This window comes from Peromyscus maniculatus, chromosome 10 (assembly GCF_049852395.1).
Source record: "Peromyscus maniculatus bairdii isolate BWxNUB_F1_BW_parent chromosome 10, HU_Pman_BW_mat_3.1, whole genome shotgun sequence".
NCBI classification, from domain to species: domain Eukaryota; kingdom Metazoa; phylum Chordata; class Mammalia; order Rodentia; family Cricetidae; genus Peromyscus; species Peromyscus maniculatus.
The window spans coordinates 2,358,473-2,372,371 of record NC_134861.1 but is presented as its reverse complement, the minus strand read 5'-3'; the positions used below and the strand labels follow the sequence as shown (position 1 = coordinate 2,372,371).

The 13,899-nt window shown below is 47.8% G+C and overlaps 1 protein-coding gene across 11 annotated transcripts in view; it reads right to left on the bottom strand.

Moving 5' to 3' along the window:
• Tbc1d14 (TBC1 domain family member 14) overlaps window positions 1–13,899 on the bottom strand; it is a 98,043-nt gene that overhangs the window by 49,590 nt on the left and 34,554 nt on the right. For 9 of the 11 annotated variants that reach the window (XM_042285896.2, XM_076545705.1, XM_076545702.1 and 6 more), the window contains one exon: window positions 2,823–2,943. The exons of 1 other annotated variant lie outside the window; for it this stretch is intronic. In XM_042285896.2, coding sequence (XP_042141830.2) covers window positions 2,823–2,943 — 121 coding nt within the window. Of the gene's footprint in view, window positions 1–2,822; window positions 2,944–13,729; window positions 13,885–13,899 lie in introns of those variants that run through there. One more of the 11 variants, XM_076545707.1, reaches the window with a different exon arrangement.

Here is a 13,899-nt window from a genome sequence, read left to right as displayed (position 1 = left end):
AAGATAAATTCCCAAACTGATAACCTTAGTGAGTCTTCCAGGGGAGTGGCAGACAATATTCTAACAATTTTTATTTGCAAAGACATGAAAATGTACTGTGCGGAAACCTGCCTCATCCTTGCATACCCTGTACCTAGCAGTCATCAGCCCTGTCCTTGGCACTCCACAATGACCTTAGCGGGGCCAGGTCCTTCTTCCCCAACACGGAATTGCAAGTGAGCTTACCGCACTCAGCTAAGGCAAGCCCTCCCATCAGAGAGGGGCACCAGCACACCACTCAGGTCACAGACAACCTCCCCTCTGCTCCTGAGGCTCAGCTCTCCTGACGACATAGGATGGCATTCCAGCTCTGCCATTCTTTAACTAATATGACTCTGCACAAGTCACTCAGTCTCTGCACCTCCATGCTTCCTCAGTAAGCTGAAGACAATGACTGCATCTTCCTCATAAGGTGGGGTAGATTTGTTTTTTTGTTTGTTCCATTTTTTGAGAATTTCATACATGGACACTATGTATACATCCTTTCTACGCCACCCTCTCCCCTTCCAAGTATTCCTATGTGTCCCCTCACTCCCTCTCAAATTCATGATGTCTTCTTTAACTATTTTATTACATATACATAAAATATATATTCATACTTTATGTATCTTATGTGCATGTGTGCACATACACACACACACACACACACACACACACATATATATATATATATATATATACACACACACATACAATTTGCTGATTTCATTTGGTATCGCTCAAGTGTCTATGTGTTTAGGGATGGTCACCTGGCACTGGATAACCTATCGGGAGCTCATCTCTGGAAAAGACTGATTCTTCCTCTCTCAGCAGCCATCAGTTGCCTGCAGCTCTTCATCTAGGGGGAGGACCTTGTGATATTCCCCTCATCATGTAAGGATGTCAACTGGTAGTGTTACCGAGCAGGCCCTGTTTAGGTGACAACATTGTTAAGATTTGATGAGTTCAGTTCCCTGTCATTTGCATATACACTATCTTACAGCAGATGTCCTGGTCCTCTGGTTCTTACAATTTCTACCCACCCTCTTCTTGATCTGGGCAAGGGAAGGCAATGTTGAGGGAGAGAGGAGAGCTAAAGAACAATAAGCATACTAGAAAAGCCATAGAAGAACATGCTATGTTTATTTAAAAATACATATATAAGTATATGTACACAAAAAATGAAGGTATGTCATGGGCCAGACATGACAACCCTTCCTTTGAGTTTTTGGTCATACAAGTTCATGAGACTTCCAAAACAAGGCAAGCTATTGTCAATGTCTGTGGTTGTCTCCCAGGACTTGAAGATAAGACATACTACTAAAGATACCACATACTTCAGATACAGAATACTTGGAAGGATCCAGCTGAAATTGACCTGGAAGCCTCATTCCTGAGGACTAACACTCACAGTATTAGAAGGTGCTATGCATGTTGCCAAGGGAGGAAAACAATTAAAATCCCTATTCATCTGTAAAGCCTATAAACTACAACAACGACTAGCATGACAAGAAATATCCAGGGGTGCAATAGTGGCACTCATATCTTAGGGGTAACCAACAGCCACCTCATTGAACTTAAGGCCCACTTAATAGGAGGGAATCCTGCCCAGCACTGTAAACCTAGCCAACTACACATGGCTGGTGAGGTCATGGACCCTACAGGACAATCTACTACAGTCAATCTCTAAACCAGTATAATTCCCAACCGAATTCTAAATAGCATCTTTATATACACAGAGAAGTATAGCTCTTCCCCACAGCCAAAGAATCTATTTTGCAGCAGGTGGAGACCATTACAGAATGCCACAACTGATCAAAATGCAGAGAACAAGCAACAGTAGGACGCCTAGTGCCAGGTGATGCATCTGTAACACAACCCTTAGACCTAAGGCTCAGGGAACATCATGGTCACTGTTTTAAAGAAACCAGAAGCACAAACGCTACTGTTTAAAACTAGCACATAGTAACCCCTCAGCAAACAATCCTCATATCAGTTGTGCCATCTCAGGGGGAAAGACCTGTCTACTTTCCACTCCCTGCCTTAGGTGGGCCTTGTCTGCCTGAACTGGGCCATGTCCTTTCCCAAACCCCAATGTCAGTAATAAGGACTGACACTTACTTGGTTCTCAAGAGGGTCCAGAGAACAACTGTCAGTGAATATAAATCTAAGAGGGGAAGAAGGCTACTGAGGAAACCACTTGGCCAACAGCAGACCCTCAAGGCAACAGGTTTCAGGCAATGGCTGACCTACAAGGTAAACAGGATCAGAGCCTCAAGAAGTTGCTGGTGCTAATAGTTAGGGACACCTAAGGGCTGCCACCATTTGGCATGGGCTCCTCCCTGAGAAGATAAGCAGGTGCTCCAGCTGCAGACTTGAGGAGCAAGGAAGACAGTGGGATGTTGGTGCAGGCCTGGCAGACAACAAGGGGCAAGGTCCTCCCAAAGCCTGGGAGCATGATGGCCTAGTCCACATATCCCAGAGCAAAATGAAGGATTTAAGCTCCAAGAAATGTGTGGAGACTTGAGTATCAAAACACAATAAAAGCTTGATTATAAGTACATCTGCAACAGTTACTGGAAAGACTGACTGAAATTCATCAAGTTTAGACAGCTAAATCCCAGCTGAACCTCCCTGTGTGCATGTTACAAGCTGTAAAGAGGTGAAGAGTTAAATCCCTGCACAGACTGAATGCAACTTAAGAACCCAGGCACATAGCAAACACAGAGGGCTTTCCAACTCCAAGGCTCAGCAAGAGTCACCTGTGTGGTTCATGAGCATGCCCTCACACACCAGTGGCTTACCTTGTGTGTTTTCTTTGAATCTTTCTGAGCAGTCTCTCGGAGTGGGACTTTTCCAAACAGTTTCCATCCCAAGTCTCTCTGTCTATCAAGTCTTGCATTTTGTTTTCTAGCAAGCAAATTCCTATAGAAAGAAAAGAAAAGGGCTAGGCCATTTCTGTGTGTTATAGAGACACTCCAACGGCGAAGTCAGGCTGACAAGAACAAATCAAACTTTGAGAGGGACTACAGGCCGGGAGCACATGTTAACACCTCAGACTTGGCTTGCACACACGCAGAACTGCACAGACACAGATCTCAGACAGAAGCTTGGTCAACTATTCTGAAATTGAGAATGAGAAAATGTGTTCAACGATAAAGTACATTAGCAGAAGCTGGCCATGATGAACTGAAATGCCTGACTCAGCCATTCACTAGCTGGGAGTCTGGACCAGGAGAGTGACCTGAGCCTCAGTTTCCTGTAAGTGACAGAAAGACCCCATTTGTGATGACAAGTTCATTTACAAACTGACATTTCAAGGACAGCCAGTCTTTCAGACCAATTGTTTAATTATCTATACAGCCTCCAAGGATCAGAGAAAATCATTCCTTAGATGGTCACAAGGTCTTCTCTCCCAACAACATGTAAACAAAAGCTCCCCAAACTACAAGTCCTAACTATAAATCAGCCTGGTTCTCAGATGCACTGTTCAGGTGCAGTCATTAACACAAATGGCCTCCAGGGCTCCCAAAAAGCAGACATGCCTGCCTGCAGCTTTCCAGTAAGTTTAAAAACATATCAAAACAAAATGACAAAAGCTTCAAAAAGAAACAAATGACCAAATACAGTACAGTATACCTATAATCCCTGAATTCTGGATGCTGAAGCAGGAGGATTGATACAAGCTCAAGACCAGCCTAAGCTTCGTAGTGAGTCTGAGGCCAGCTTGGGCTTCATTATAACAAGACTGTGTCAAAAAAGAGGGAGGAGGAAGGAGGAGCAGGGAGAAGCAGGGGACAGAGGGAGAGAGAGAGACTATGAAAATGAACTGGTTTCACTGTTTTCTTCCCATGTTCTATTGTGGTTATAATGGAATCTACTTCAGAAGTAGTTTCACGGTCCAATACAAATTCCTAGTTATATTTGTAAAAACAAGTAAATAGATGAACTTTGGGCACTCTAGAGCTCCAACTCATTCACCGTCTAAGAAGCACTTATGTAATTTAAACCAAGTAAAGCCTCAGGCACCCACAGATGCTAAGAACCCGAGTTACTGGAAGGGTTCCGTCTGCTGAAGAGCAGCTGCCCTCTCAGGGGAAGGAAGCTGGCACCGGTGGTGAAACTGGACCCAGGGAAGGGAAGGTCAGGCGCTGGCAGTGGCAGTAAGGAAGGACGCTGCTGCAGGTCCAGGGAAGGAACATGAGACCCCACAGAGAACCGGGTACGGGATATGTGAAGGGATCTGGGCACCCGGCTCTTGCATTTGTGCTTTGGGAGACTGAGCATTAACAGCGCTATTCACTCCGACAGCAGGCAGAGGATGATGAAGAGGAGCACCTGAAAGCACGCTGTCTGGGACCGCACAGTGGAAGTGAAGACGAAACTAAAGAGCATCCAAATCCAAAGCTGCTTGGTTAGTGTCAGTCTAAGATCTTAAGCTTACAAACAACCAAAACTTGACAGATTTACGGAAAGCACTTTGATTTTTTTTTTTTATAGTTAACGCCTTGAAACCCCTCAATCACAATACTACATATAAAATGGCACCGCACACAGGTGCTCTGAACACACAAGAGTGCCTTTCAGAACCGGGTGACCGAAAGTCACATGACCAAAGCCTGTGCCCAGCCAGGCACTGTGAGCTCATAAGAACAGGCAGGCACGCACAAGCTGGAACTCTATTGCCCCAGTGCAATCCTCCTGCCCAGGGTCCGGCAGCATCTTCCAAACACCCATGGAACCCATGCCCATGGTGCGATTCTTGCCTAGTATTCAGTGGCCCCTTCCCAAGGCTATGTGACCCCATGAGTGACCATCAGCCTACACTGCCCAGGGGATAGAGACCAGGGAGCAGCTGTAGTCAAGCTTATCTTTTGAGACTTTAGAAGGCCTGTCTCCATCCAGCAACAGACCCTCACACTTGTTCCAGGCTCCTAGCACAGTTTCCACAGCACTCACTACTTTGGGCTGTCGTAGGATAGGCTCTGCTCCCTCCCCTCCCCTTTCTATCTCTAGCAGGAAGCAGGGAGTCACCTCTGTACTCCCAGAGTCTAACTAGCAAGAGTAGACGTTCAGCGTGTTTGCTGGCAAGTGGAGTGGCCACCATGTGTGTTTGCAAGGAGGCAAGGGCAGGGGGAATGAAAAAGCATGGTTAACAATGCTGTCATCGCTTACTATGAAGTCCCCCAAAAGGTTCATGTGCCAAAGGCTCGGTCCCCAGCTGGTGGTATTACTGAAAGGCGATTGATTTCATCAATGGGTTAATCCACCGTTGAGTTCACAGCTGAATGAGCTATTCATTAGGAGGCAGGGCCTGATTACAACAGGTAGGTCAAAGGGGGTGTGCTCTTGAAGGGGATATCTAATCCTGGACCCTGCCTGCTGTTCTCTCAGCTTTCTGCCTGTCTTACCACAAGCCCAGAAGCAATGGAGCCAGCTGACTCAGAAGTGAAGCCTTTGGAACTATGAGGCAAAATAAGCCCCCTCCTCCAAGATGTTTTCCTCAGGCATTTTGTCACAGAGGCTGAAATATGACTAATACACACGTACACACAGCCACTACACACACTGAAGATAAGGAGACAACAATCCTGCTTACGCCACAAGGTCAACAGAGGCGATCCCAGGGCAGAGGTAGATCCTAGGAAAGAAGGGGTAATGTGAGGCTGAGGGGACGTCTCAGTCGGTAAAGTGCTTCCATACAAGCATGAGGACCAGAATCAAATGCCCAGAACCTAAATGAAATGCCAGGCATGGTGCACATGCAGGAATCAGAGGCAGGGAGACCCCTGGGGCTCCCTGGCTAGCCAGCGACCCTAAGAAGTGAGTCCCAGCTTCCAGTGAGAGATCCTGTCTCAAAAAACAAAACAAAAACCAGTTCCTGAGGTTGACCTGTGGCCTCCACATGCATATGTGCAGACACACACACACACACACACACACACACACACAGAAGGGTCAGTGGAAGGTGGGGACTGGAGATGCCAGGGGAGAAAGAACATCCACTATGCCCTTAGGGAGGGCAGAAGGTGAGGGATAGTCTACAGGGGGCCAGTGTCCACAACAAAGAGGTACTTCAGAGAAAACTGTTCTCATAAACGCTGGGCTCCTTTTTTCTGTATCCCCAGAAAATTGTGGCTCCTCGGTGGGAAGATACATCTGTGTTTCAAAGAGGCAAAGTAACCTTCTTGAACTATTAGGGACAGATAGCAGCTGACCCCGAAGCAGTCTCTGACCCAAGAGACCCAGAATACTGAGCAGATGGAAGGTCTGCAGCCGTGGCTTGAGCTAGCTACCCACACACAATGCAGTGCCCAGAGCCCTGCTTCCAATCCACCTACTCCTTGACCACACTGCCCACACAGCTCCCTGACCACCTCAGACTCCGGATCACAAGTCCCGTGTGTTAGTGTACACACACTAATGTGGTCCCCTCTGCCCTGGGGCAAGCCTGTCTTAGTTCCTCACCACTCACTTCTTCCCAGATGCTCACTCAAATCCCCCTTCCACGGAGGAGGCACAGCATCTCTTTCTCAAGGTAGCAGTCTGGGGAAGAAGCTCCTCTGCAGGCTGGGACTGGGCAGCCTCCAGGCCTCATTCCTGCCATATTTCCTAAGGCCTCAACTGTATTCAGTGACAGAAGTTCCAGGTGAAGGAAGGCCTCTTTCCAGTAAGTAGCTGCCTTGTCTACGAGCCAGGAAGAAGCCTGTCCTACCTGTGCACAACTCCTTGCCCTTTCTCCAGCTATCCTTCAGGCACCGTACTGCCCTGGACCCGAGGCCCCAAATACATCTACAAGCACCACACCCTAGCGGCAGAAATGGCTCACACTAGTCCTGTCCTCAAGTTGTGCCAATGACTTGAACCTGTTTTTTTTTTGTGGAATGTGGCCTGGCTCCACCTCCATCCCTACCCCCCAGGCTGCTCCCCAGGTCCATCAGTGTTTGGAAATAGGTGACATGAATGTTAAGTGAGGTGGAGGCCAGAGCTCAGCAGAGCCACATTCTTGGCCTGCAGGAGAGCTGTGCCCACCCATCAGGTGATTCCACGGTTTTCCAATGAGTGAGCACTGAAGAGCAGGGGCTCCTCATGCCAACACCCTCCCCCCACTGCTACAGTGTCAGGGCTCAGCACCCCCAAAACACAGAGATTTGCAGAGAATGGGCTAGTTTGTGAGAACAGGGAGTTCCCAAAGAAGGTGGTCTAAGAAGCAGCAGCCAGAGCGCCTCTAAGCTACCTGTACCAAGGTGATTCCAGAATTCTAACTGAAGCCGTCTCAACCTCTCAGAAGCACTAAGACTAGGGGGATGGTGGAGGAAGTGTCAGTGGTGAACCCACAGCCAAGTACGAGGGACTAAGTATGATTTTTAACGGCTGGAAGTGAGGGCTAAATAACCACGGACAGGCAAAGCTGAGCTGTAGATGTTTTATCCGGTGGCTGGGAAAGTCATGATTTTCATCTCAATAGTTAATTAATGATGTGGGAAAAGATATAGACACCCAAGACAAAGTGATGTTCAAAACAGTGGTTGTCAGTTTCTGTGAAGCCAGGAAAAAACTCTTAGGTACAATGTCGAGTGTGAACCACACAGGGTGCCACTAGACTTGGGAGCAAGACAGTTGCTGACACATTTACCTGGGGCCTCCTATGGTTCCAGCACACACACAGCCTCTTCCAATTCCTAGCAGGCTTTACTCTTAAGGCTCCCTGGGGTACCCTGTACAGCAGGAAGTATATACAAGATAGACCCCTGCAAAAAGGCAAGAGAGACTAGGTACCAGGTGTCAAGAAGAACACCAAATCTGAAGCAGAAACTCTCCTTACCTGCAGACAAAAGGTTGGGGGCTGCACTGTACAACAATGGAGCCACTACCCACTGTCCCTACTGAATGCCCGAAAAATGGAAGACAAAGCAATGAAATATGTTGACTGAAACACAATGTTATTTTTTAAATGTCATAGAGAGTGAAAACCAAAAGTTTGTGGCACATTTATAAATAGCTCTAAGAAGGACAAGGGACATTTCCTTAGAGACTGAGAATTATCTATTGTCACAGACAAAAGCCAGGGTCCTAACAGTATCAAGAAAGCCATATGATACAAGTGTCAGCCTCTGCTTGTCTAGGCATGGACTCCCTGTTAATAGCCACTACTCTGGAATAAGTTACTGGATATGATATGCAACTTTCTACCACAAACTCCACTGTACTTTTTGAACTATGAGCCATGAAAATGTATAATCTGTTTTAAAGTGAATAAACAAGAAATAGCCACTGCAAAGCCAGATATGTTTGTCACTAGAAAACAAAACACTTTTGCATCACCCTGCACAGCATCATCCCCCACTGCATCACTCCCCACTGCATCACTCCCCACTGCATCACTCCCCACTGCATCACTCCCCACTGCATCACTCCCCCACTGCATCACTCCCCCACTGCATCACTCCCCCACTGCATCACTCCCCCACTGCATCACTCCCCCACTGCATCACTCCTCCACAGCATCACTCCTCCACAGCATCACTCCCCCACTGCATCACTCTCCACTGCATCACTCCTCCACAGCATCACTACCCCACTGCATCACTACCCCACTGCATCACTCCCCACTGCATTACTCCCCACTGCATCACTACTCCACAGCATCACTCCCCCACTGCATCACTCTCCATTGCATCACTCCCCCACTGCATCACTCCTCCACAGCATCACTCCCCCACTGCATCACTCCCCACTGCATCACTCCCCCACTGTACCACTCCCCCACTGCACCACTCTCCACTGCATCACTCCCCCACTGCATCACTCCCCCACTGTATTACTCCCCCACTGCATTACTCCCCCACTGCATCACTACCCCACTGCATCACTCCTCCACAGCATCACTACCCCACTGCATCACTCCCCACTGCATCACTCCCCACTGCATCACTCCCCCACTGCATCACTCCCCCACTGCATCACTCCCCCACTGCATTACTCCCCAACTGCATCACTACCCCACTGCATCACTCCTCCACAGCATCACTACCCCACTGCATCACTCCCCACTACATTACTCCCCACTGCATCACTCCCCACTGCATCACTACTCCACTTCATCACTACTCCACTGTATCACTCCCCCACTGCATCATCCCCCACAGCATCACTCCCCCACTGCATCACTCCTCACTGCATCACTACCCCAACTGCATCACTCCCCCACTGCATCACACCTCCACTGCATAACTCCCATAGGTAATCGAGCCCCAGGAAGCACTTGAGTTTTCTGCAGACCCAGCAACAAACCCTAGCAAGTATAAACAAGTTCTTGGTGATCAGCAGAAATGGCCTTAGCAAGGGAAAAGTTAAAGGCAAAATGAAATTACTCAGTGACATTCCACTGACACCACAAACCAGAGCCTTTTGGAAGAGGAACTAAATGGGTTTGCTCAGCTGCTGACATATAAGCTTTGATTCGAATCACTGTACTCAGGTATAATCCTTTGCTTTGCCTCATGGGCAGCATGAACAGAGTCCAGAGGGGGCATGAAGAAGAATGGCATCCATACTATACCCTATGTGATTAACACACCTTAGGAACTCTTTACTGGGCCTTACATATTGTACTTCTAGGAGGCTCAGCTCCTGCCCCAATCTAAAAACAGCAGTAGCAGGGAGAAGGAGCCCAGCCTTCATATTGAGCCTGGAGGGAGGTGGGAGGGACCAAAGGCAAGGCATTCAGTGGAGCAGATCCAAGCAGGCCAAGGGCATCACAGGGGCAGCCAAAGCTGGACCTGTACCCTAGCTCTAACCTTGGTAGCCATTTCTTCTGAGCCTCTTTTCTAACCTCCACAATTTTGTAAGCTACCTACTAAAGTGGTGGCTCTCAACCTGTGAGTCTCAACCCCTTTGGGGTGGAACAACCCTTTCACAGGGGTTGCCTAAGACCAACCTGCGTATCAGATGTTTACACTACAATTCATAACAATAGCAAAATTATGTTATGAAAAATACAGTTATGAAGTAGCACTGAAAATCATTTTACCATTGGTGGTCACCACAACCTGAGGAACTGTTATTAAAGGGTCACAGCATTAGGAAGGTTGAGAACCACTGTACTAAGGTAAGGAAGCATGGTGCTGACTACAGAGCCCAGCACTGAGCATGTTCCAGTCAGGCCCAGGCACACTTAGTGAGCAACTACTGTGCTCAAAGCACAGACCATAAAACAGGTAGGTGAACCTCCATGAAGCCCCAAACAAACTGTCTTATTGACATACAGGTGGTGATGTAAGAAGCAACTAGAAGGAATGTCCAACACAGAGATGAGAGAAAGAAAAAAGAGGTCAAGATACCCATTAAGCTATCAATCAGTTCTCATTTCTCTTGTTCCCTATCTTTCCCCATGCTCCCTCAAAGTGTTTATTTTGTTGTTGTTGTTGTTGGTGGTGGTGGTGGTGGTGGTGGTGGTGTGTGTGTGTGTAGGGAAAGACTACCTGTTAACCACTATCACCCACCTCCTAGAGCCACTAAAATCAGGATGCGCAAGAGATACACCCTACCCAGATCCAGCTACCAATACAAAGTGAGCAATTCTGTGCTGGAAAGGCAGCTGCCAGGGTGACTGGAGGCCCAGCCAGAAGAACAGGCCCTGTGAGTGCCATCTACAGGAGCTATGTGGACAGCAACACATCTCAACCAGATGTGTATCAGACACTGTGTTCAGCTGCTGGTGGGACATAGCACAGAAAGCAGTGCCTTCCCCTCAAGAACCTCACACGTGGGAAAAGCACAGAACTGGCCCGCTTTGTTCAGATTCCCATGTTAAGTCTGAGCCCCTACCCCTTGGCTTTCCAAGATTAAACCTAAGCCACAGGTCCTCCTTCCGAGCACTACACCACCACCAGCCCAGTTTCCTCCCCATGGCTGAGGAGATAGTGTCCCAAAACAAAAGGAACCAGAACCATGCATAGGAACAGGAAGGAGGACCACAGGTTTAGGAGTACAGGAACCCGAGTTACATGGCAAGTTTCACCTGCACCTGTCCAAACACTTTCTAACTGAAATCGCTGCTCAGATATATACTGACCTTCTCTGCACGCTGTCCTAGCATGGAGCTCCTGCCCCACAGAAGTTACTGTAAACATCACCTGTGGCTTCTGGTTAAGACCAGTGGTAATATTCCAAGGCACTGGGTAAATTCCCCAGGCCACCTACCTGGCACTCAGGCCTCCCCAAGGCAAGTGCTCTGCCCCTCCAGAACAGCAGCCCAGGGCAAACCACCACCATTTCAGAGCCCTGGGCTCCCATGATCTTCATTCTACATGGAGATAAGGCTAACTTCTTCCTTGAACCATTGTGAGAACCAACTGGGATGAAGGACAAGTCATGGAGCTCCCTCGACACTTACCTGAAGCTCCATGCTAGAGATGCAGAAAGGTCATGGGCAGAGATGATCCACCAGTGGCCTGTTTTCTGTCTACAAAGTGTTCTCAACATGAAGTACTGGTTGAACAATAAATTGTTTTTTAAAATCTCTCTCTCCCTCTCCCTCTCCCTCTCCCTCTCCCTCTCCCTCTCTCTCTCACACACACACACACATACACACACACACACACACACACACCTGGGTTTCGGGCTTCTCTAGAATGCTTTGGTCTGTATCCCCCAACATCTTATCACATGGCTAAAATCAGCGTTTCCATCATCTGTTTTTCAGGGAGGAGCTGATCCAGGTTTTAGGGACTCTTTGAGCTTTGATAGTTTAGACAGAAGATCCTTTAAGAAAAAAATTAATTATAAACACAAAATTATAGATAAATGAGAGGTTCTGGAGACTAAGAACAATTAACAATGTCCCACATTCAGTGCCAGCACTCTGGCCTGTGACGCCTGGAGCATGTCAGCAGCCAAGGAGACTCCAGCAAGCACTTAGAGCCAAAGTCCATGCCCTTTTGTCAAACCTCATCTGTGTAGCCTCTGGCTTCATGAGTATCATTACACTTGTCCCCCATTAACTTTTGGGATGTACTGAAATGAAAAGATGACTTCAAAAGCAATATGAATGCTCATTGACAACAAGACACTATGCAGGGCAGCACCTGGCACCTGCCCTCTCAGAAAGCAGTCACAGAGAACACAGGGACAATGTCAACCTGCTGTCTAATATGTTTCTTCACCAGCTAGAAAGCTTCCAAGGCTGCACAGTGCCTCTGTTACTCACTGCTTCATCTGTAGTGCCTGAAATAGGTCCTAGATACATACAACATGCTTTTTCAGGCACTGGGGACATAGTTCAATAGGCAGAGTCCTTGCATACCATACATGACATCCTAGACTCCATTCCCAGCCCAGCATAAACCAAGTGCTCTGGTATGTGCCTGTAATCCTAGCATTCAGAAGGTGGGAACAAAAGGACCAGAAGTTTAAAGTCACACTTGACCACACAAATCTGGGGACAGCCTAGGCTACATTAAGACTGTCTGACAAATAAAAGGTAAAAATCTTGGCCAATGAATTTTTATAAGGGTTACAGAAGGATTACTACTGTACACTTACAATAGAGGAAGCTAGGATCTAGAGACATCAGCTGCATGGAACTAGGATGAGGTGTTGGAGGAGTGGGTGGATGACAGTCCCTGCCCTGGTGGAGCAGGTTCAACCAGCCAGACACCCCTAAGGGATTTCTAAAACCCTGCTGAGGTGTCAAGGAAGTAAAGCTAGAGGCCTCCACCCTCAGAGTTCTGCAGTCTGAGAGGCATGCAGCTTGCTATTGGATTCAGCCACCACTCCTTGTTCTCTCCCTCCTTTGGTTCATGACATCGGAATCCAAAGCTGAACTGTAGCACTCATCTCCAGAGCTGCTGGCCCATTTCCCAGTCACAGCTACCTGCTACAGGTCACTTTCCTGCAGCCTAAAGCTGAACCAGGCACTTCTTGTGCATTTTACATTCCCCTCCCAGCACCCAGCCACTAAATAAACACCAAGAGGCTAAGAAGCACCAAGAGCAGGGTTCTCAACCTGTGGGTTGAGATCCCTTGGGGAGGGGAGGTTGAACAACCCTTTCACAGGGGTTGAATATCATATATCCTGCATATCAGATATTTACAATTCATAAAAGTAGCAAAATTATAGTTATGAAGTAGCAATTAAATAATTTTATGGTTGGGGATTTCTCCAACATGAGGAACTGTAGTCAAGGGTCGCAGCATAATGAAGGTTAAGAACCACTGATCTAGAGAGACACAGAAAGAACAGAGCTGATCCTCTCCAGCCCATCACAGTGTTTTCTACCCTCAAAATCTGAACGTATGTGCATCTACAGTTGCCTGTAACCTTGCTTTGAGAAAGCAAGGAAACAAAGATAGCCACTTGGACAGCCATAGGGCTGCTACACGTTTTCCTCAGCAATACCACAACTATACAGAAACAAAGTAAAACAGACCCTGATCACGATCGGGGATGGGTGCTGGTGGAGGGACAGGGGGTGGTGTCCAGCACTAGGCAAGCCTGTGCACTAACACTGCCTCGGAGCACTCCATCCCCAGTATCCTTCCTAAACACAAGGGAGCGTGTCTATTTTAAACAGGGCTACCCAAGGAAACTTCCCTACCGTATCAAGGGCATCAAGTTACCTTACACCAGATCCTCCATCACAGTGGGAAGGCCGCTGCTCTGGCTGTCTCCAGTTACCCAAGCTAGAGAGGCCTAACAGCCACTCACCTGTCCATGAACAGGAGCACAGGGGAAACAGCCATGATTCTACTGTGACCACACAGTTCTCAGGGACCAGCTGCAGATGCTCTGAATCTCCTGGTGCCACATACCTGGCAAGCCACAGTGTCACGGCCACACCACTGTGTCCTCCTTCCACCTGTTCCGAAAGGAGAAGG